At 39.7% G+C, this 24628-nt stretch overlaps 1 protein-coding gene across 13 annotated transcripts in view; it reads left to right on the top strand.

Annotated features, from left to right (window-relative positions):
• The window catches only part of R3hdm1 (R3H domain containing 1), a 157923-nt gene that overhangs the window by 117155 nt on the left and 16140 nt on the right, over positions 1-24628 (top strand). For all 13 annotated transcript variants that reach the window (XM_048345568.1, XM_048345557.1, XM_048345561.1 and 10 more), the window contains 3 exons: positions 3524-3678; positions 6117-6268; positions 21045-21148. In XM_048345568.1, coding sequence (XP_048201525.1) covers positions 3524-3678; positions 6117-6268; positions 21045-21148 — 411 coding nt within the window. The remainder of the gene's footprint in view (positions 1-3523; positions 3679-6116; positions 6269-21044; positions 21149-24628) is intronic.

Genomic DNA, 24628 nt, shown 5'->3' with positions numbered 1-24628 from the left:
GACTCAGGGCCTGAGCACTGTCCCTGGCTTCTTTTTGCTCAAGGCTAGCACTCTGCCACTTGAGCCACAGCGCCACTTCTGGCCGTTTTTCTGTATATGTGGTGCTGGGGAATCGAACCCAGGGCCTCATGTATACGAAGCAAGCACTCTTGCCCCTAGGCCATATCCCCAGCCCTGTTTCTTCTTTTTCTCTTAATTCACCCCCCCCCGCCCCCCATCCCTACTGCCCTTGAGTTGCTTAGTTTGTCATCATCAATGATACTAGATTTTACTCAACTATTCCTTGGGCAAAATCAGTAAGGTTTTTAAGCAACTACTGTAATGCTTTTTGTCAGTAATCAATATCTGAGGCATCTTTATAGTTTCTCTCCCTTTAAAGGGGTAAAAATTGATATAACAAAATATATGGGCTGGGAATGTGGCTTAGTGGTATAACACTTGCCTTGCATGCATGAAGTCCTAGGTTCAATTTCCTCAATACCACATAAACAGAAAAGGCCAGAAGTGGTGCTGCGAGTCAAGTGGTAGAGTATTAGCCTTGAGCAACAAGAAGCCAGGGACAGTGCTCAGGCTCTGAGTCCAAGCCCCAGGACTGGCAAATATGTGTTTCAGGGTGTAATTTATTTTTTTGGTTCTGGTCCTAGGGCTTGAACTCCATGCCTGGGATCTGTTGCTAAGCTTTTTTGCTCAAGGCTAGCACTCTACCACTTGAAACACAGTTCTGTATCCAGCTTTTTGGTCATTCATTGGAAATAAGAGCCTCATGGACTTTCCTGCCCCAGCTGGGTTTGAACATCTCTCCTCAGATCTCAGTCTTCTGAATAGCTAAGGTTACAGGCAGGAGCCACCAACACCTGGCTAATTTAATTAGTCTTTACTTGTCCAAGTTTGTACAGATAGTGAGTACTAGAATTCAATTCATTTCCTCTAAGGTAAATGATGTTATTTTCATTCTTTTTGGGTTTTTTTTTTAAGAGTTTGTAGTAATGTTAAAAATTTATGAGGGCTGGGGATATGGCCTAGTGGCAAGAGTGCCTGCCTCATATACATGAGGCCCTGGGTTCGATTCCCCAGCACCACATATACAGAAAATGGCCAGAAGTGGCGCTGTGGCTCAAGTGGCACAGTGCTAGCCTTGAGCAAAAAGAAGCCAGGGACAGTGCTCAGGCCCTGAGTCCAAGGCCCAGGACTGGCCAAAAAAAAAAAAAAAAAAAAATTTATGAGACTTGGGCTGGGAATATGGCCTAGTGGTAAGAGTGCTTGGCCTCTTATACATGAAGCCCTGTGTTCGATTCCCTAGCACCACATATATAGAAAATGGTCAGAAGTGACACTGTGGCTCATGTGACAGAGTGCTAGCCTTGAGCAAAAAGAAGCCAGGGACAGTGCTCAGGCCCTGCGCCCAAGCCCAGGACTGGCAAAAAAAAAAAAAAAAAAAAATTATGAAGCTTGATCTCTTCAGTGTGCCTAAAAGAATACTTTTAAGATTAGGAAACAGGACTGGGGATATAGCCTAGTGGCAAGAGTGCCTGCCTCGGATACACGAGGCCCTAGGTTCGATTCCCCAGCACCACATATACAGAAAACGGCCAGAAGCGGCGCTGTGGCTCAAGTGGCAGAGTGCTAGCCTTGAGCGGGAAGAAGCCAGGGACAGTGCTCAGGCCCTGAGTCCAAGGCCCAGGACTGGCCAAAAAAAAAAAAAGATTAGGAAACATAGTGCAAGTGATACTTGCCACTCAAAGCTTATTATAGATTTTTATTTAAATAAATAATGAGTTCACTACATAAAAGTGACATTCTACCACTTGAAACATGCCTCCAGCCTTTTTTAGGCTTTATTTCTTTTTTGGATCGAGTTTCATGGTTTTGCCCAGGATTTAAAGAGGTAAAAATTGATATAACAAAATATGTGCTCTTAGACCACAATTCTATTATCTTCACCTCACATATTATTATTTGTGAAGCACAATGCCTGGCTTATTGATTGAGATGTGGTCTCACTCTTTGCTCAGTTTGGATTTACAATCCTATTTATGCATTCTTTCATAGCTGGGATGACAAGTTTTTACCAACATGCTCAGCTTTTTCAATTGAGATGAAATTCTCATCAATGTTTTGCCCAAGGTAACTTTGAGCCACAGCCCTTCCAATCTCATCCTCTTGAATAGCTAGATTACAGGCATGAACTCATGCCTGGCTTGTGCTCTGTATCTTCTTAATTTACTCCTTAAATTACCAACACTGGCCTGGCACTGATAACTCAACCGTGCAATCCTGGCTACCTCAGGAGACTGAGATCTGAGAATCATGGTTTGAAACCAGCCCAGATAGCAGTCTATGAGATTCTTACCTCCAGTTAGCCACCAAATAGCCAGAGTAGAGCTGTGGCTTAAGTGGTATAGCACTAGCCTTGAGCAAAAAATGCTTAATGACAGTACCAGGCCCTGAGATCAAGCCCCATAACTAGCACCAAAAAAAAAAAAAAAAGAATTATGAATACTATCTTCAACTTTGAGACTAAATTAATTAATTACTTAATTCCTAATAACTTGTCAAGTGAGTTTAATAATATTCAAAAATAATCTAAAAATTACAGTCGCTGAAGAATTCAATTTGCTTTGTCTTTGACACATTCCTAATACAAGAAATATATTCCTTATGTTACTGATGTTTATTTTTAAGAAAAAGAAATCTTATGAAAAACTTTCCCACTTCCCAATACATACATACACGCTCATTTTTGTTCCTAGCATGCAACGTCTGTACTTACACAGAAATGTCATGCTTACTTTGATGTTCTACTCTTACTCATTTGAAATTCTTAATTTTTAACAAGGAGCATATTTTTCTTTTGTATTGGGCCCCACAAATCTTATCCTCTAGAGAGATTAGTTGTCATAAACAATTGGAATGCAAACTTTATAGTTGTTGTCCTGTGTTAAACAGGTCTCAACTGTAGAAGAAATCTATAGATTGTTTTTTGAGGGTTTTCTGTTTTAAGTCAGAATGTCGCTACCACTTGAGCATCATGTATAGTCCAGCTTTTTGCTAGTTATTTTGAAGATGAAGAAGGAGTCATTTTGACTTTCCCTACATAGGAAATGCTTTTTGTTTTGGCTTTCTGTGTGTCTGTGTGTGTCTGTGTCTGTCTGTCTGTCTACCCACTCCAGTCATGGGGCTTGAATTCAAGGCCTAAGCACTGTCCCTGAGCCACTTGAGCTACAGCCCCACTTCCAGCTCTTTTGGTAATTAATTAGAAATAAAGAGTCTCATGGGCTTTCCTGTCTGTACTGATTTCAAACCACAGTCCCTTGAACTCAGCCTCCTATGTAGCTAGGATTATAAGCATGAGCCGCCACCATCCAGCTGAAAATGTTTCAAATGTTACACAATAGAAAGTCTTTAAGATTTGCCAGTTAAATAAAATTCTGTCATTTGAGAACATAGGAGAACTTCCTTAAAATAACCATTGTATTAGATGAAATTAACTCAAAGCAGGGTTTAACTCACTTTGCCATTACAGGTTTTCAAGTAATGCCCAACCAGCAGCAAACTTACCAGGGAATAGTTGGCGTACAGCAGCCCCAGAGTCAGAGCCTAGTTGGAGGCCAACCCAACAGCCTTGGAAATCAGATTCAAGGAGTAGTCATCCCCTATCCTTCAGTGCCATCATATCAGGTATGTTGTCTCTTACCCTACTCTAGCTAGAGATGATTTCAGATAAATGAATAGCTACACCAAAAAGGGTGGCACACATTTGTAGTTCCAGGGATGTTGAATTAGGAAGATCATGGCTTGAATGCCTGCCTAGTCTACAAAACAAGTTATAGAAATTATAGACCTGCCAGGGCTATTATAATGAGACCTTGTCTTTTAAAAAAAGAAGAAAAAACATAGCTACAATGCATCTTCTCTGTTTATTTGTTGGTTTTGGTTGTTTTGGTGTTTCGTTGTTATGTTGGTTTTGGCATAACTAGGGTTGGACTCTGAGCCTTGCACTTATTAGGCAGGCACTCAAACCACACATACCTTGGTTTTATTTTTTTTTTTATTTTTTTTTATTTTTGGCCAGTCCTGGGCCTTGGACTCAGGGCCCGAGCACTGTCCCTGGCTTCTTTTTGCTCAAGGCTAGCACTCTGCCACTTGAGCCACAGCGCCGCTTCTGGCCGTTTTTTGTATATGTGGTGCTGGGGAATCGAACCTAGGGCCTCGTGTATCCGAGGCAGGCACTCTTGCCACTAAGCTATATCCCCAGCCCTTGGTTTTATTTTTGTTGAAACACAGTCACATTATGTAGTCCAGGCTGGCTTCAATCCCACAATCTTGCCTCCCCTTTCCGGCCCTAAGTTCAAGCCCCAGATCTCACACACACACACGCACGCATGCACGCACGCACGCACACACAGTAATCATGTTGCTCATAGTATAATTCTAGCTACTGAGAAGGCTGAGATCTGAGAATCAAAATTTAAAGCCAGCCCAGACAGGAAAGTACATGAGACTCCTATCTAGTTAACCGCAAAAAAAAGCAGGAAGTAGAGATGTGGCTCAAGTGATAGAGTGCCATCTTCGAGCAATATAGCCACGTGAAAGCATGAAGTCCTAAATTCAATCCCCAGTATTGACACTAAAATATAAATAAAACTGGGGTGACCCAAGTACCTTCTTGGGTTTTTAAGATGCTCTAATGAAACAATATCAGTAAGCACTGAAAACATCATACATGACAATAAGCACTCAGTAATATTCACTTACCACCATGTCATCTTAACAGAATTGCTGTAATCCATCTATAAAATTATGACATATTTGCAAAATAGGCATTTCTGTTTCAGAAACTAGAGAATTGAAGGATCAGTTTATGCCCATAAGGTTCTTATAGATATATTGAAAACAAAAGAACTGCTTACACTTTATTCCTGCTGTACTAGATTCTTAAGTTGTGCTATATCATAATGGAAGCAATACCATCTCCTCTTTATTGCAGACAGTGTTTCTAGTATTTCATATAAGGAATTGGTGATCTTTTTTATGGTGATTTAATTTGTTTATTGGAATTTTAAAGGACCCAGGTAAGAAGATATAGAAGAATTACTATAATTGTGAGGATTTGGGGAACAAGAAAGGAAGATTTGTAATTATCTAAAGTATATTTATCCTAAGTATACAAAAGAAAACACATAGATATTAGATGTGAATGAGAATGATTTGTTACGTGTGCTTTTTTTTAATTTTAACAAATCTTTTATTATTATTATCAAACTGATGTACAAAGAGGTTAAAGTTTCATACATTAGGCATTGGATACATTTCTTGTACTGTTTGTTACCTCCTCCCTCATTCCCCCTCTCCCTCTCCCCCTTTCCCTTAGGAATTGGTGATCTTCAGAATAGTTGTCATTTGCCCAATGTCAGATAGATAGTAAAGTGGTAGAGCTGATGTCTCATGTAACTGAAAATCAAAGCTTTGATTCTGATCCCACATATTTCCCTTGAGTCCTACCTAACTCTGCCTGAAATAAACTGGATTTTTTCCCAAGTTATATGATCATCTTTATGTAGAAAGTTTCTTTTTTTGTGTGTGTGTGTGTGTGTTTTTTTTTTGGCCAGTTCTGGGGCCTGGACTCAGGGCCTGAGCACTGTCCCTGGCTTCTTTTTTTTGCTCAAGGCTAGCACTCTGCCACTTGAGCCACAGAGCCACTTCTGGCCGTTTTCTGTATATGTGGTGCTGGGGAATTGAACCCAGGGCCTCATGTATACGAGGCAAGCTCTCTTGCCACTAGGCCATATCCCCAGCCCCAGAAAGTTTCTTTTTAAAAATAACTTGTAAGCCAGGCACTGGTGGTTCACACCTATAATCCTAACTGCTCAGGAGGCTGAGACCTGAGAATTACGGTTTAAAGCCAGCCTGGGCAGGAAAGTTCATGAAGGCTCTTTACTTCCAATTGACCTGAAACCTGAAAGTAGCACTTTGGTCAAGTGTGGTAGAATGCTAGGCTTGGGGGTTAGGGGTGGTGGGGGGAGCTCAGGGACAGCTCCCAGGCCCTGAAAGTTTATGGAGGCTGGAAATAACAAACATTTGCAAGGTTAGGAAAACCTTTCTCTTTCAAATTTTAGGTTTCACTGCCTCAAGGTTCTCAAGGAATTGCCCATCAGACTTATCAACAGCCTGTTGTGTTTCCTAATCAGTCTAATCAAGGATCTATGCCCACAACAGGAATGCCAGTTTACTACAGCGTCATTCCACCTGGCCAACAAAATAATTTAAGGTGAGTGTATCTGATAAACCTTATCCTCTAGCTTTTCATTGTTTACTGGGATTATGGTCTGTTGCTAGTTTTAAAGTTAACAAAAGATCTGTGATTGACTAAATTACTGAATGCATTTTCTGTATAGAAAGGAAGAGGTTTGATATACTGTCTTTCTAAAAATTTTTTTAAAAAACAAAATCATATAAATGAATTGTTTCATAATAAATTTAAAAAGGCTCAAATCTCTCTTGTGCCTAAAAATTAGACCAGTCTCCCATTACTGATTGATATACCTTGTTTTGTTTAAGTAATAGTTGCCCACAGGCCTTTGGACTTAGAGCATTCGTTTAAGGGTTTTGAGAAGTTTAAAAAGATTTTGTTTCCTCTGTATAATCTTAACAACAAAATATCATAGTCTGAAATGTTCTTTTTTTTTCATCAGTAAGGACAAAGAGCTTGTAAGAAAAGTAAATGATAGAAGTTCTAAGTTAAAGCAAGTTGTCAAATGTTCCATCAGCTATTTGAGCTTAAAGGAGAGAAGGAAGCTTCTGTGATGGACCTAATTTGTTAAAAAATAGTAATCTTTTTTTTTAATTGGGTTTCTATAGCCTATATTGAGGATTTATTACAAAACATTTATTTTATGCTCTTACCATCCCTGTGATATTACTAGAAAGGCAGCTGAGGTGCTTTTAAGAATGGGAACCTAAGTTATTATCATTCATAAGAATGTCATCCAGTTATGGTTACAGATGGCATTTAAGGATGGGAAAGGGATTGATATACCTTGTTTTGTTGAAATTTGCTTTGGAAAATAGAACTTCTTTTTTCATCTCAGTATTAGATTGTATGGTTAAGGATGCCTAGGATTTTATTTTATTTATTTTATTTTATTTTATTTTATTTTATTTTATTTTATTTTGGCCAGTCCTGAGCCTTGGACTCAGGGCCTGAGCACCGTCCCTGGCTTCTTCCTGTTCAAGGCTAGCACTCTGCCACCTGAGCCACAGCGCCCTTTCTGGCCGTTTTTTATATGTGTGGTGCTGGGGAATCGAACCGAGAGCTTCATGTGTAGGAGGCAAGCACTCTTGCCACTAGGCCATATTCCCAGCCCCTAGGATTTTTAAATGTTAAGTTAGCTATGAGTCTTGCAGGCATCTTTGGAATTTTATGTTATATGGATGCCTCTTTTGAGGTAGACCTGCTACATAATGAAAATAGAAATGGTCCTGGATTAAACTTGGCCAGTTGGTATATGAGTTTGAATTCTATTTGTTGTTATATGAGTTTAAATAAATCCTAGAACTTGAGTCCATTTTTCACATATGTTTGGGTCTAAAATGCCAACTAAGTTTCTAAAATATCCATTATATGCATAATGCATTGCTAACGTAAATTAAATGAAGGGTGAGAAAATTGCTAAATTACTTGCTTTTTAAACAGTGTAATATTTTATTAGAGAAAATTACCGAAACAGTCATTCCTAAATAGGGCAGAAACTTAGAGAACTAAGTACATACCACTTGATCTAGTGACTTACTATAAACCAAAAGATTCTTATATTCCTAAGTTACTTCTGTAGTCCTTCATGCTGAAAGGGGGCTTTCATACTAGATGATCAAGCCTATAGAAATCCATATAAAATGGCTTAGGTTTTACAACTTTCCATTTGTTTTATTTGTCAAATACATTTAAACAAAAATATCTCAGGGGTACAACCATAGGAATGGAATACAAGAGAAACAAAACAATCAAACAAACAGACAAGAAAAAAAAAAAGGTACCATTTCACATGGCATGCTGAAAATAATTACAACAGTGGCATAACTCTTGTTTCCGTGACATGGAGTTCATTTCACTTGGCATGATCTTATGTGATCATATGGGTGTAGCTATTGGGGTATTTTGATCTTCTACCATGACTAGCCTAATCGTACTAGCTACTCCCTATGAGGGATACCATAGGGTTTATGTTTCTTTGGGTCTGGGTCACTTCACTTAGTATGATTTTTTCCAAGTCCTTCCATTTCCTTACTGTATCTCATCTGAGTACCTGGATACTGTTTATACGGGAATTAGAACTGGGGAAAGAAAAGGGAATATCAAAATTGAGACACAAAGGACAAAAGGACAAACCATTCCAAAAGCAATATCCACAAAACCATTTGGTGTAAATCAACTACACAGCTCAGAGGGAGAGGGTAAGGTGGGGGGGGGGAGTGGAATGAGGGAGGAGGTAACAAGTTGAACAAGAAATGTACTCACTGCCTTACATATGAATCTGTAACCCCTCTGTACCATACTTTGACAATAAAGAAAAAAGTTTAATAAAGAAAAAATCTCAGGCTAGAAGGATGGTTCAAGTAATAAGAGCACCAGCCATGGGCAAACAAACCCAGTATGAACTGGGGGCCATGAGTTCAAGCCTTAGACCAGCATACACACACACACACACACACTACTACTACTACTACTACTACTACTACTACTACTACTAGTTTAACAGATCCCAAATATTGGCTCCTTTAGAAAATCAATCAAATTGATAAAGGTTTAGATATATCTTATATGCTTGACTTTTGAGAGGCCAACTCTGAAAGAGTATGAGTGGAAGTGAGAGCAGAATTCTGTACTCTCCTCTACAGTCAGCCTTGTGTTTGCATGATGGATGAATCCTAAAGCCGGTCCAGTCAGTTGCTGATGATTGTGATTTGGAAAGAACCATAGTTTTAGACCCTGGGCTTGTTCTTGAAAAGAAAACAAATATGTACACACCTATTATTGCCTGAGAAATGGACTAGAACACAGCAATTAAGATAAGTGAGGTTCCCCAACAAATTCTGTCTTGAATCTTTTCTAGAATCACTCAATATTAAGGATATGACCCAAATGAGGCTGATGCACTTTGAAATAAGCTAGCTGTGTCTGTTGATAATAGCAATTGATCTGTATATGACAGGCTGGCAATGATCTATTCTAATTTTAGATTACCAGTGTGAGAAATGAAGTGAGTTGTACATGAAGCAGGAAATGTGTGTTCTGTATTGTCAAACTTGTGTCCTAGGTACATTTTGGGCAATTTATTTGTCAGTAAGCCCTGTTTTGTACAGAATTAATGAAGGGCACTTTGGGTAGAAAAATACTGTAATAATTATTAGGCCATTGATTAAAGTTCAATTATGGCCTTTTTATTACTCTACCTATTATCTAAAGGCTAATAAATTGAGGCCATTTCTTCATATACCTAGATTGAGTAGCTTATATAAATTGTATTTTATCTTCACTATTCTAGTATATACTTACATGAAAAGCAGATATTGTTCCAAATTCCCACCTAGAGTAAGCCTGTCCCAGAACAGTAGCTTTGTAAATCCAAACTTAACACATTTCTTAGCCACAAAGGGTAGTGTATGTGTATTATGTACACATGTGTACATGTGTGTATGTATATATGCACATGTAACTATTGACATTAATCTTATTTTATTTCTGTAGAGTGTACTTTTAAGTGTTTTTCCAATGTTTAATCACAAATGAATAATAGTGATGTACATGAATATAAAATGTTTCAAAGGAATGGTAATCATCATGCTTCAATTCACCCCACCCTCACATATCACTTCACCCCACCCTCACATAGCCATTATTTACCAGTTAGTCTGCATTCTGTCACATTGGACTTCTTGCCATAATAATACTTGAATAAATACAAGGATAGGAATTGGATGATAATCGGTTTTTATGAAATACATGTCATCTTGCACTTTTCCCCTTATTTATGTTATGAACATTAGATAAATATTTTTCTGAGCTGGGCACTGGTAGCTCACACCTATAATCCTAGCTACTCAGGAGGCTGAGACCTCAGGGTTGAGTTTTGAAGCCAGCCCAAGCAAAAAAGTCCCATGAGACTCTTATCTCCAATTAACCACTCAAAACTGGAAGTGGAGCTGTGACTCAAAGTGGTAGAGCACTAGCCTAGAGCAAAAAGAACTCAGGGACAGTGCCCAGGCCTTAAGTTTAAGCCTCATGACCAACAAGAAAAGAAAGAAAAAAAGAAACTTTTTTTGTTGTTTTATCAGTCATGGAGCTTGAATTCTGGGCCTGGGTGCTGTCCCTGAACTCTTCAGCTCAAGGCTAGCTAGCACTCTACCATTTGAGCCACAGCACTACTTCTGGTTTTCAGGTGGTTAATTGGAGCTAAGAGTCTCAACATATTTGAACCAGGATCCTCAGATCTCAGCCTCCTGACTAGCTAAGATTGTAGGCATGAGCTACCTGCTGGCTAGAAACCTTTTTAAACATTGTTTTCATTTGTAACTTCTTCACACTTTTTTCTAGATGAGATTACATCATACAGACAAGTTTCTCTGACATTTAATCTCTCTATCCCATTCCTGCCAAGTAGAGCTATGGTTCAGGTGGTAAAGCCTTAAGCCATAAAGTTGGGAGACAGTGCCCAGTGCCTGAGTTCAAGTCCAAGGATCAGTACAAAATAAATAGCCAATGCAACAAAGGCTGGCTGAGTGGTTCAGGTGGTAGAGTGCCTGCCTAGCAAGTTGGAGGTCTAAGTTCAAACTCCATTACCACCAAAAGTAATAATAGTGTTTGTTTGTAAGCATACATTAGTTGTATGAGACAGGAGTTCAATGTTATATTTCCACACATGTATAAGATATATTACAATCAGTCTTATCTCCTGTATCACTTTCTCTTAACCCCTATCCCTCTCACACCTTCCTAAAACAATTCCAGCAGGTTTCATTCAATTTTCTTTTTTGGGGCCAGTCCTGGGCCGTGAACTCAGGGCCTGAGCACTGTCCCTGGCTTCTTTTTTGCTCAAGGCTAGCACTCTGCCACTTGAGCCACAGCGCCACTTCTGGCCATTTTCTGTATATATGGTGCTGAGGAATCGAACCCAGGGCCTCATGTATACGAGGCAAGCACTCTTGCCACTAGGCCATATTCCTAGCCCCTTCATTCAATTTTCATAAACGCAAATAAACTACTCTGACCATGCATATTCATCCTCATTCACCCTCCTTGTTAGCCAAACCTCTTACTAATTCCCACTTCCTAAACTTTCTCTACCTTTGGTCCCCAACACCCTGTTGACCAATAGCTTTCATTAAGTTTCTTTGTATTTTCTTCATACGTAATTACAGTGTATTTCTAAGTTATTTACCACTTTTTCCCTATGTCCTATAACCTTACCATTATATTTCTAGGTAGAATATGAGAGTATGAGTGTGAGTGTGACATTTTCTTTATCTGTTACCTATTGCTGGACACATCAACTAATTTCCATTACTTCAGTTTTGTGAACAGTGCTGCAGTGAACAGTTACATGGCTTTCTAGTATATTGATTTACTCTCCTTTTGGTGTATTCAGTTCAGGAATGAGTGTGGGGGAGGGGCAGGTACTAGTCCTACCTAGAGCTTAAACCCAGTACCTGAGCACTGCCTCTGAACATTCTTTGCTCAAGGACAGTGCTCTACCACTTGAGCAACAGCTCTACTTCTGGCTTTTTGGTGGTCAGCTGAAGAAGATAAGAGTCTCACTGACTTTTTTCTGCTTAGGCTGGCTTGGAACTGAAATCCTCGGATCTCAGCATTTCTTCATTTGTCGGTTAACCATCTTTATTTCTTTTAATGAGAACTGTTAGTTCCTTTGCCCATTTTTTTAGATTATTTGTTTTCTTGCTATTTTAATTTCTTAAGCTCTTTGTATATTCTCTGTTACATAGCTGACCAAGGGGGCTAGGAATATGGCCTAATGATAGAGTGATTGCTTCATATATATGAAACCCTGGGTTTGATTCCTCAGCACCATATATATAGAAAAAGCCAGAAGTGGCGCTGTGGCTCAAGTGGTAGAGTGATAGCCTTGAGCAAAAGGAAGCCAGGGACAGTGCTCAGGCCCTGAGTTCAAGCCTCAAGACAGGAAAAAAAAAAAAGCTAACCAAGATTGTGGGTTTTCTTTTGGTGTTTTTTGTTTTTTGGGTTTGTTTGGGTTTTTTTGCCAGTCATGGGGCTTAGACTCAGGGCTTGAGCTTCTTTTGCTCAAGGCTGGTGCTCTACCACCACAGCACCACTTCTGGCTTTTTCTGTTTATGTGGTACTGAGGAATTGAACCCAGGGCTTCATGCATGCCAGGCAAGCACTCTACCACTAAGGCACATTCCCAGCCCTGTGATAACTTTATTTTGCTGTGCAGAAACTCTTTAATTTGATATACGTAGTCTCATTTGTCAATTCTTGTTCCATCTTCTGGGCATCTGGAGCTTTACCACTTAAGCCAAAGCTCCACTTCTGACTTTTTGCTGGCTAACTGGAGATAAGTCTCATGGACTTTCCTGCCTATGCTAGCTTTGAATTGTGAGCCTCAGATCTCAGCCTCCTGCATACCTAGGATTATAGGTATGAACCACAGGTGCCCAACTTTGAGGTCTGTTTTTGTGCCAACACCAAACCATTCTTGTTATTAAGGCTGTGTAGTACAATTTGAAATCTAGTATTGTGATGTCTCCAGTGTTAAACCTTTTACTGGAAATTGTTTTACGCTATTCTTGGTATTTTATACCTCCATACAAAATTTGGATTATGTTTTGTTTTGTTGTGCTGGTCCTGGGGCTGCCCCTGAGCTTTCTTGCTCTAAATTAGTGCTCTACCACTTGAGCCACAGCTCACCTTCTGGCTTTTTTTGTGGTTACTGGACATGAAAGTCTCACGAACTTTCCTGTCTGGGCTGGCTTTGAATTGCAATCCTCAGATCTCAGGGTCCTGAGTAGCTCGGATTTTAGGTGTGAACTACCAACACCTAGCTGAAATTTAGATGTTTAATATGATGTTGCCTCAAGATTTGTCATACATAGCCTTTATTAAATTCATATACATTCCTTCTTTTCCTAGTTTCTTCAGATCTTTGAATTTTGTCAGAGGCCTTTTGTGAAGCATTTGAGATGATCGTGTGGTCTTTGTTCCTGATTTTATTTATGTTATGTATTACATTTATTGATTTCACATATACTGAACCATACTTTCACCCTAATAATACCCAATTGGCCATAGTATACGATCTATTTATTTTTATTTACTTTTAATTAAACTTTTTCTTCGTTGTCAAAGTGTGGTACAGAGGGGATACAGATTCATATGTAAGGCAGTGAGTACATTTCTGGTTTTTTTCTTATTATTTATTGTCAAAGTGATGTACAGAGAGGTTACAGTTTCATATGTTAGGCCTTGGGTACATTTCTTGTACTGTTTGTTACCTCCTCCTCATCCCCGCCCTCCTCCCCCTTACCTCTTCCCCCCCGAGTTGTGCAGCAGTTGATGTACACCAAATGGTTTTGTGGGTATTGCTTTTGGAATGGTTTGTCTTTTTGTCCTTTGTCTCTAAATTTTAGTATTCCCTTTCCCTTCCCCAGTTCTAATACCTGTATAATCAGTATCCACGGTATTCGAATGAGATATAGTGGTGGGGGGCGGGGGGTACAACCACAGGAAGGGAATACAAGAGAAGCAAAACGGAACAAACAGACAAGAAAAAATAATAAATACAAAATGTACAGTTTTACATGGGATGATGATAATAGTTAAAACAGTGGTATCACTCTTGTCTCCATAACGTGGAGTTCATTTCACTTGGCATCATCTTATGTGATCATATGGGTGCAGCTATTGGGGTATTTTGATATTCTACCATGACTAGCCTAATCCTGTACTAGCTATTCCCTCTGAGAGACACCATAGGGTTTATGCTTCTTTGGGTCTGGGTCACTTCACTTAATATGATTTTTTTTTCCAAGTCCTTCCATTTCCTTACTAATGGGGCAGTGTCATTACTTCTGATGGAAGCATAGAATTCCATTGTAGGGACTGGGAATATGGCCTAGTGACAAGAGTACTTGCCTCTTATACATGAAGCCCTAGGTTCAGTTCCCCAGCACCACATATATAGAAAATGTCCAGAAGTGACACTGTGGCTCAAGTAGCAGAGTGCTAGCCTTGAGCAAAAAGAAGTCAGGGACAGTACTCAGGCCCTGAGTTCAAGGCCCAGGACTGGCCAAAAAAAAAAAAAAAAAAAAAGAATTCCATTGTGTATATGTACCACATTTCCCTAATCCAGTTGTCTACTGAGGGGCATCTTGGTTGGTTCCATGTTTTAGCAATGACAAATTGTGCTGCGATGAACATAGTTGTGCTGGTGGCTTTAGTGTGGTCTTGTTTGTAGTTGATCTTTTTAATGTTAGTTGAGTTTTGTTTGTTACAATTTAATTTACTGAAATGAGATTAAGAAGCAGCTTTTTTTTTTTTTCTTTTGGTCAGTCATTGGGGCTTGTATTAAGCACCTGGTAACTCTTCCTGAGCCTTTTCTCTTTTTCATGGACTTTCCTGCTTGGGCTGGAAGAAGGAGCGTTTTTTTTTTTTAGTTGAAAGAAAAGGCTTAGCTGGGCACCAGTGGCTCATACCTGTAATCCTAGTTACTCAGGAGGCTATGATTTGAGGATTGCGTTTCAAAGACAGGCCAGATGGGAAAGTCCTTGTGATACTCTTATCTCTAACCACCAGAAAACCGAAAGCTGGAGCTGTGTCTCAAAGTGGTAGAGTGCTAGCCTTAAGTAAAAACAGTGCAGGGAACAGCACCCAGGACCTGTGTGTTCAAGCCCTACAACCAACAAAAATGAAAGATAAATCGTAAGTTTGTAATCCTGAAGGAAAAAACATAGTATAAAGTAATTTGCCACTACTTTCCATAGGGTTAGGGTTGGGAGAGCAGATTTACCACACAAATGGCAGCAGTTAGCCTTAAATAAGAGTGCAGAGGCTACATGGATAGTGAGATCAAGCAAAGTATAAAGGAAAAGATATAGTAGTTAATGGATAGACATAATCAAAAATTTTAAAAATCTGATTTTATGAAGTATATTATAAAAAAGTAGGTAACTATTTTGAAGTTCTTTAAAAATATAAAGATTAATCATGTTAAGTGAGATAGGCCAAGCTCAAAGAGATAAACAGCCCATGTTTTCTCTAATATTCAGAATCTAAATCTAACATATACTGGAACATGATAAAGTGTACAGGACTAGGCATTCGCACACTGTGAAACCACAGGATATTCTTAAAGGAACACCAAACTGCCTAGCATACATGAAGCCCTGGGTTCGACTCCCCAGCACCACATATATAGAAAATGGCCAGAAGTGGCGCTGTGGCTCAAGTGGCAGAGTACTAGCCTTGAGCAAAAAGCAAACCAGGGACAGTGCTCAGGCCCTGAGTCCAAGGCCCAGGACTGGCGCAAAAAAAAAGAACAGGGTATGTGGGTTACTGGTAGATTGTTTGCCTAGGATGCATGAAGCCCTGGGTTCAATTCCCCAGTACCACCTAAACAGAAAAGGCTAGAAGTGGCACTGTGGCTCAAGTGGTAGAGAGCTAGCCTTGAGCAAAAGAAGCTCAGAGACAGTGCCCAGGATTGGCAATAAAAAATAAATAAATAAAAACCAAAAAAAAGTAACATACATGCTTCCTATAAAGGACTAGGCCTAGTTTTTTGGTGGTTTTTTTTTTTTTTTTTAAGGATCGAATCTTGGAGTCTTTATTAGAGCATTAGCAGTCTGCAGGCAGCTAGTTCTTACAGAGGCCTGCGGCCCTCAAATACACTTAACACTGTTAGGAAACAGGCCAGAGAAGAAAGAACAAAAACAACACCAACAAACAAATTAGCTCCAATGGAGAGCTGAAGTGGGACAGCATGGTGACCAGAGATGAGACAGGAGACAGGACACAAGATGGGACCACGGAGACATGTGGCATGCCATCCTGGGCCTGGTATTTTAAAAGTCCCCTTTCTTGAACATGATTTAATTGGTAGAGAGCCTTTCTAGCAAGCATGTCAGAGCCTGATTTCAAACCCTAGTACTGCACACACACACCCCAAAAATTTTTTTTTTTAAATTGTTCCTTTCTCTTCCATCTTCCAAGAAAAACGTTTGAACCTGCAAAGCTGTCCTTTCTGATACACTGGGTAAACATTTGTAATTCTAAAAGGGAGGATGAAAATAAGAGTCAGAACTAGAGGTCTAGTCAAGTGAATGTGGCCCAGGCCTGCAATCCTAGCTACTCAAAGACTGAGATCCAAGGACCACAGCTCGAAGCCAGCCTGGGCAGGAAAGCCTGTCAGGCTCTTATTTCCAATTAACCAGCAAAAAGACAAAAGTGGAGTGGTAGAGCATTAGTCAGGAACACAAAAGCTTAGGGACAGGGCCCAGGCCTTCAGTCCAGTTCCAGCACCATGAAAAAAGTACAAAGGGTAATAAATAGCATGAATAAACCTCTGAATTCAATCCCTAGCATCACAAAAATAAAATGGAGATAATACTATTTTAGCAACTATTTTTGTATTGGCAATAGAAGGATTTGAACTCAGAGCCTTGCTTTCACTTGTACAAGCACGCTATCATGAGTCACATCTTCAACCCTGGGTTTTTTTTGTTGTTTTCTGGGGCTTGGGGTTTTGTGTTTTTATTGGGGGGTGGGGTAATGTGTGTGCATGTCCTGAGGCTTCAACTGTCTTTGAGCTTTTTTGTTTTGTTTTTTTGCCAGTCCTAGGGCTTGAACTCAGGGCCTGAGCACTGTCCCTAGCTTCTTTTTGCTCAAAGCTAGCACTCTGCCACTTGAGCCACAGTGCCACTTCCGGCTTTTTCTACAATATGTGGTGCTAAGGAATCAAACCCAGAGCTTCATACGAGGCAAGCACTCTTGCCACTAGGTCATATTCCCAGCCCCTGCCTTTGAGCTTTTTTCACTCAAACCTAGCACTCAGAGAGAAGAGTCTCATGGACTTTCCTTGACCAGGCTTGCTTTGAACCACATCCTCTGTTCTCAGCCTCCTTGGGACTGAGGATTACATATCCAAGCCACCAGTGCCCAGCTTGTTGTTTTTGAACAAGGTCTCTTTTTTTGCCTGGGCCAGTCTGGACCACTGTCTATGTAATTATGCTTCTATAGCTAGGATGAATAGGCATGCACTACTATACCCAGCTTTTGTTTTGTTTTGTTTCATTTTGTTTTTACCTCATTCTTGCTCTACTTGTTTGGTTAGCCCTCTACCACTTGAGCAATACCACCAGTCTAGCTGGTTGGTTGTCTCACAGACTTTTCTGCCTGGTCTGGCTTCAAACTGTTTCGAACTTACCCTCCCCTAAGTAGCTAGGATTATAGGCATATGCCACCAGAGGCCAACTTTATTGGTGTGTTTCTATTATTATTATTATTATTAGTTCTTTTACAAGGTCTTGCAGACTTTTTGCCTGTATCACCTTTAAACTGAAATCCTCCTAATAATCTCAGTTTCCTAAGTAGTTAGTGTTATGCCCATGTCGCGAGACCACCACCAAGAAGACCTCCAAGAGCCAGGCGTTCCGAAATGCAAAAGCAAGGCTTTATTCAGGCGAGCTGCAGATTGGGCCTCGTCCTACCCACCGACACAGCGGAGGTTAGGAGGAAGGCCCCGAGCTGAGATTGCACAGAGCTTATAAAGGCAAAAAAACAAGTTACAGTAATCAGGTGTTCAAGCAAGATTAGGATACGGGTACAAATCTGATTGGCTCAGGGCTCGAGGCATTCCGGGGCAGTTAGAGTTGAGCATTCCCAGGCGGTTAGAGTTTCCTGACCAGCTGGGCCCTAATAAGCTTGTCCTGCTAGCCGGGATAATTGGTGGCCTGGGTTACTCATAGTTTAAACAGACAACAAAACGGGGGCTGCCTGAAAATGGGGTTTACTTTAACTCTTCAGTTAGGATTATAAATGTGAGCCATTGCATTAGGCTATTGGTTTGTTTTTCTTTTCTAGAATGTTTTAAGTGATTTTAGAGCATGGCTTATCACCTAGTATGTGTCCTTAAATTAAGCATCTGTGTTCTTGGGGAGATTAATAGAGGCCTGTAATCAGCTTTATAATTCTCAAGCCCTGATTTTTATTCATTTGCGTAGCATACAGTCTAGTGGTAGGAAACTATTTTATATTAAAATTCCAAGTAAAACCCATTAGAACCCATTTACAATTTAGTAGTGTGATACATATTACTCACTTCACTGGCCTAAATATTCTCCTCCCTTGTCTGGGCAGTGTTCTCTTACCATGTGCCTGTCACCAAATTCAGAAAGTACTATTTTCACATAAAGTCCCCAAGTCACTTTCCATTAACATTTTATTAAAATGTGTGTGAGGCTGAAATTGAACCTATGGTTTTTGCAAGTTTGCTACTCTCCAGCCTTGGGCATCTTTATATATATATATATATATATATATATATATATATATATATATATATATATATATATATATTTACACAGAATTGTACTGAACCCTCATGAGCTCACACTTGACAATTATCAACTTATGATTGATTTATTATCATCTAAACCTGCCTTTGTTTCCTCTCACATTATTTTGAAATAGAGTACAGGTATCATATTTAGTCATGGCTATTTCAGTGTAGGTGGCAGGGACAATCACATCCACCACAGGGGGGGTGGGGTGGCAAGAGTGGAGAAGGGGACAGCAGAGGTGATTCCAGGCCGCCCAGGGCAAGGAGGAGGAAAAAATAATTAATTAAATAAATAAATCTAAATGTAGTTTCATTTCACATCTTAATTTTTTTTATGATTCACTAGAGAAATCTTATTTCCCACAAATATTGCTTATATTCTTAAGGAATTTCTTAAGTTTCCCATAGTTGGAATTTGATTGATTGTATCGTCATAGTGTCATCTGACATGACTCCTTGTATTCTCTGAAATTCATTCAGTATTAAATCTAAAGGAATACTTTTAGGGGCTGGTAATGTGGCTTGCTGGTAGAGTGCCCTGGGTTCATTTCCTCAGTTCCACATACACAGGAAAATCTAAGTGACACTGTGGCTCAAGTGGTAAAGCACTAGACTTGAGCAAAAGAGGCTCAGGGACAGTGCCCAGGCCCTGAGTTCAAGCCCCAGGACTAGCAACCAAAAAAAAAAAAGAAGAAGAAGAAGAAGAAAAGTAGTATTTTTAATGTAATTACATGACACAGTACAACAATAGCATTTTGAAAGGGAATACCAAAATTGAGAGACACAGGGTAAAAAAAGACAAACAACTACAAAAGCAATACTTGCAAAACTGTTTGGTGAAAGTGAACTGAACACCTCAGGGGGGGAAAGGGAAAGGGGTGGTGGGAGGGGGGGTATGAGGGAGAAGGTAACAAACAATACAAGAAATGTATCCAAAGCCTAACATATGAAACTGTAACCTCTCTGTACATCAGTTTGATAATAAAAATTTGAAAAAAAAATACTGCCTTACTAGTAGGTTTATTAAAAGCAGAAAACTGAAGGGAAAAACTGGGAGTGAGGAAAGGGATGATAATGTCCAAAAAGAAATGTACTCTTCACTTGACTAATGTAACTACAACCCGTCTGTACATCGCCAGCCCAGGGAAGAAACTCCTCATGAGACTCTTATCTCCAATTAACCACTCAAAATCCAGAAGTAGCTCTGTGGTTCAGAGTGGTAGAGCAGAAGCCTTGAGCAGAAGGGCTCAGGGACAGTGCCCAATGCCCTGAGTTCAAGCCCCATGGAAGATGAAAGAAAAGAAAAATTAACTAATACTACTTTACATATAAATTAAATATTTGTTTATTTACAAACTTTGTAATACCATTCTATAAACCATTATCCTGAAAGAATTTGCTAAAGAGAGACAATTTTAAAGATGCACTACCACAAACCTCATATTATTTTGAATTTTAAAACAGTACAATAATGGGGTGGGAATGTGGCTTAGTGGTAGAGTGTTTGCCTTGCATGCATGAAGCCCTGGGTTTGATTCCTCAGTACCACATACACCGAAAATGCTGGAAGTGGTGCTGTGGCTCAAGTGGTAGAGTGCTAACTTTGAGCAAAAGAAGCTCAGGGACAATGCCCAGGCCCTGAGTTCAAGCCCCAGGGGGTTGAACCCCGGGGTGGAGGGGTGAATGACTGTATAATAGTAACTCAATGATTTTACACTAATGAATTTTCTTTTGTAAAATGAGTTGTATTCCTTTTTTAAATAATTATTTTAGCAATAAAGACAGTTTAGGGAGCTGAGTTGAAATGAGGAAAATGATGAATACTGATATTAAGATACATTGTATTCATAAGCTGATTTCTTGAATGATAACCTCTTCATGCAACTACTTAGAGGTAATAAATATATCATTTTTTAAAACAAACCTATAATTAAATACACCCAAGCTTCCAAAAGGAGCTCAATAATTTTTTTTTTCCAGTGGAGGGGGAAAAAGACATTTTGAATTTGTAAAATTTTAGTAATGGTAGAATTAGGAAGTGGCTGCTTTTTTCCAGATATGTCGAGATGAATATAAAAACTAGATTTTGGCTGAGAGTGGTAGAATGCTTGCCTAGCATGCATGAAGCCCTGAGTTCAATTCCTCAGTACCACATAAACGGGGGGGGGGGGGGGGGGAACAGAAGTAAGTGGCACTTTGGAGTACTGTTATAGTACTGGCTTTGAGCAAAAAGAAACTCTGGCCCTGACTTCAAGCCCCAGGACTGGCCAAAAACAACAATTAAAAAAAATAGATTTTTATTCAAAAATTTAATTGTAATTCACAAAGAAAATAATTAAATTGGGTTTGACCTTTACTGCCTTCCAATTTGATAAAATAGTTTTACTTAAATTTGTAGGAATGTTTATTCAAAGACTATGTCCCATTGTGGTGTTTTTGTTTTTGACTTCTGGTCCACAGCTCTTCAGTGGGTTTCTTGCAACATCCAGGATCAGAACAAGTACAGTTTCCTCGAACTACATCACCATGCAGTTCCCAGCCACTCCAAGGCCACCAGTGTGCAGGTAGGAATAGATCACTAAAAAACAGTAATGGTCTGTCTAAATAGTTCAATAAAGTTCTTATTTCTACAAAAATCTCTCAACTTCTGCTTTGCTGAGATTTACTCAGGATGTTTAGAGTGCCTTGCAGAATCAGGTTAACAGGTACAGTTCACATCTTCCTTTTTTGCCACTGCAATCACATTGCTATCTTCATTTTCCTCCGTAGAAGTGTGGTGTTCTCCAGAGTCTGTCCTAAGCCTTTTTCTCATTCTTCAGCCCTTTGTGACTAATCCAACAAGTTGTAGGGTTTGAACCTCACTGCTTTTTCTGACAACACCATACATCTTATTTCTGCTGTGACAAGATCACATAACCTGTTACCTACTGGAAATACTTACCGAGATGTTCAAAAGCAAAATATTTTCCTCCTCTTTCTGTTTCTGTTACCTTAGATTTCACCTAATAATTGAAACAGAAATTTCACAAACATAATTAACCGTTTTGCTAGCCACTGTGAAACAGAGCTGTAGTCTTAGCTTCTAAGGTGGCTGAAATAGGAGGAAATAAGCCAAATTTGGCAGAAAAACTTCATGAGAGGGACTGGGAATGTGGCTTAGTGGTAGAGTGCTTGCCTTCCATGCATGAAGCCCTGGGTTCGGTTCCTCAGTACCACATTATCAGAAAAAGCCCAAAGTGGCGCTATGGCTCAAGAGGCAGAATGCTAGCCTTGAGCAAAAAGAAGTCAGGGACAGTGGTCAGGCCCTGAGTTCAAGCCCCAGGACTGGCAAAAAAACCTAAAATTTTGTGTGTGTGTGTGTGTGTGTGTGTGTGTGTGTGTGTGTGTGTGTGTGTGTGTTTATTCTTGAAACAGAAATCCCTTCATGTTGTTCTTCTTAAAATAAAACTTGGATCCATTCCAGTAAGTCTAACAAGCCTCCCTAATACACACACACACACACACACACACACACACGCACACACACACACACGCACATACATATATATATATATGTTTAAGTCATACAAAACTTCGTTTCTGTAATAATATACTCTTTCATTCCCAAAGTACTTGTGTGCTTAGTTTTCATTCTGCCTATAAAGTTCATCCATCATCTTTTTTTGCCAAAGTCTTTCTCATCCTTAAAATATGGCTCAGAAAACTCACTTGCTTTACGAAGAATTTCCCTAGTCTTTCTTTTGTTTTGTTTTTGTTTTTTTGTTGGTCATGAGGCTTGAACTGAGGGCCTGAGTGCTATCCCTGAGCTTTTTCTCTCAAGGCTAGCATTCTACCAGACTTTCCTGCCTGGTCTGGCTTCCATCTGTGATTTTAGATCTCAGCCTCCTGAGTAGCTAGGATTACAGGCCTGAGCCACAAGCTCCCAGCTCCATTCACGCAGTCTTTAAGAAAAAGGTATCGTGTGTGTGTGTGTGTGTGTGTGTGTGTGTGTGTGTGTGTGTGTGTGTGTGTTTGTGTCCTGGGGCTTGAGTTCAGGGTCTGGATGCTGTCCTGAGCTTTTGTGCTCAAGGCTAGCATTCTACCACTTGAGCTACAGTTCCATTTCCACAATCCTCAGATCTCAGCCTCATATGTAGCTAAGAGTATAGGTACAAGCCACCAATGCTCAGTATTCCATACATATACTCTTACAGAAACATTTAGGATTGTATTATATTTTACTGTAATGATTTGTTGACATATATAATGTCCTGGAAAAAAGTTAAATGGTAAGTGATTATCAATAAATGACTATTAGACCCTGTACCCAGTGGCTTATGCCTGTAATTCTAGTACTTGGGTTAGTGAAAACAAAAGATGATGGAGCTCGAAAACAGCCCCAGCAGAGGCAAAATGGACATGGTAGTACCTGGCTGCAGTTAAGTAGAAAGCAAGACACAGTGCTAAAAATGACCGATGAAAAATAGGGCTGGACATTGGGCATGTGGTAACTTATACTGTGAGTGCTCTGTAATCCTGGCTATTCAGATGGCTGAGATCTGAGGATCACTGTTGAGAGCCACCCCATGTAAAATAGTCCATGAGACTCCTATCTCCAATTAACCACTAAAAAGCCAGATGTGAAAAGGGGTCTCAAGTGATAGAGAACCAGCCTTGATAGAAAAAGCTAAGCAAGAACCAAGGTCTTGAGTTTAAGTTTAAAAGAAAAACAAGACTGGAGGCATAAGCTTAGCAGTATTGATCCAGTTTAGCAAGGACAAGCAAGGTTCTGAGTTCAAACCCCAAGTACCACCAAAAAATAAGTAGCTATTTTTGGGTGCCTCCAGGATTAGCCACTTTGGCAGAGAAAAGCTTTTTTGTTTTCTTTTTTTGCCAGTCCTGGGGCTTGAATTCCATCTTTCAGTTTCTTTTGCTTGAGGTTAGCACTCTACCACTTGAGCCACAGCACCACTTCCAGCTTTTTCTGTTTACATGGTACTGAGGAATCGAACCCAGGGCTTCATGCATGCTAGGCAAGCACCCTACTACTACACTACATTCCCAGCCCTGGGAAAAACTTTTTAAGATCTATCTAAGCAGTTAACCCTTCCATGGTTTAGCCAACCATATTCTTAGTCTGTAGGGAAATGGGAGCTATGCACAATTAATACTGCAATACTAACACAAAAGAGAAACATTGGAATAAAGTTATTAGTTTGCTTCTCTCTGCTCTCCAAAGTGCTTTTACACATATATAATCCTGAAGAGAATCAGGGGTCCCTTTTATTGTTCCCCTTCTGGTAAGAATACACAATTAAAGGGATGAAAATAGTTTTCCAGAGTTGTAGAACATTTCAGGATGCAAAAATTTTGCTCTGTACCATTCATGCCCACTTTTTTTTAACTAATTCACTCTATAAAAATTACTTTCCAAGGGGTTCCTCAAAAACACAAAGCAAATGGAAATTTTTATTTTAAAACTTTAATACAGGGCTGGGAATGTGGCTTAGTTGTAGAGTGCTTGCCTAGTAGCATGCATGAAACCCTGGGTTTGATTCCTCAGTACCATGTAAACAGAAAAGGCCAGAAGTGGCACTGTGGCTCAAGGAGTAGAGTGCTAGCCTTGAGCAAAAGAGAAGCTTAGGGACAGTGCTGAGGCCCTGAGTTCAAGCCCCAGGAATGGCAAAAAAAAAAAAAAACACCCTTAAATACAGTAGATGAGTGGATCGATAAAATGTGGTACATACATCTCATCAAGATGTATAAGATGATGTCATTTGCAGGGAAATGGGTGGACCTAGAACAAAGCATGCTAAGTGAGATAAGCCACTCAGAGAGAAAAGTGCTGCATGTTTTCTCTTAGGTAGAAACTGGATCTAAAAAATAACTGGACCTGATAACCTATACTACAAGACTCTAGACATTCACACACAGACTAAAGAAGGATACCTTTAGGGGAAGAACCCAAAGGTGTAACTCCTGTAGACATCTAAAATACTATTTATTGACACAAATCCCAGGAAATTGAAATGTGGATTTTTATTGGTGGTAGTGGTGGTGTTTTT

Source organism: Perognathus longimembris, chromosome 4 (assembly GCF_023159225.1).
Source record: "Perognathus longimembris pacificus isolate PPM17 chromosome 4, ASM2315922v1, whole genome shotgun sequence".
NCBI classification, from domain to species: domain Eukaryota; kingdom Metazoa; phylum Chordata; class Mammalia; order Rodentia; family Heteromyidae; genus Perognathus; species Perognathus longimembris.
The sequence above is the reverse complement of the archived record's forward strand: the minus strand, read 5'-3'. Positions and strand labels throughout refer to the sequence as shown.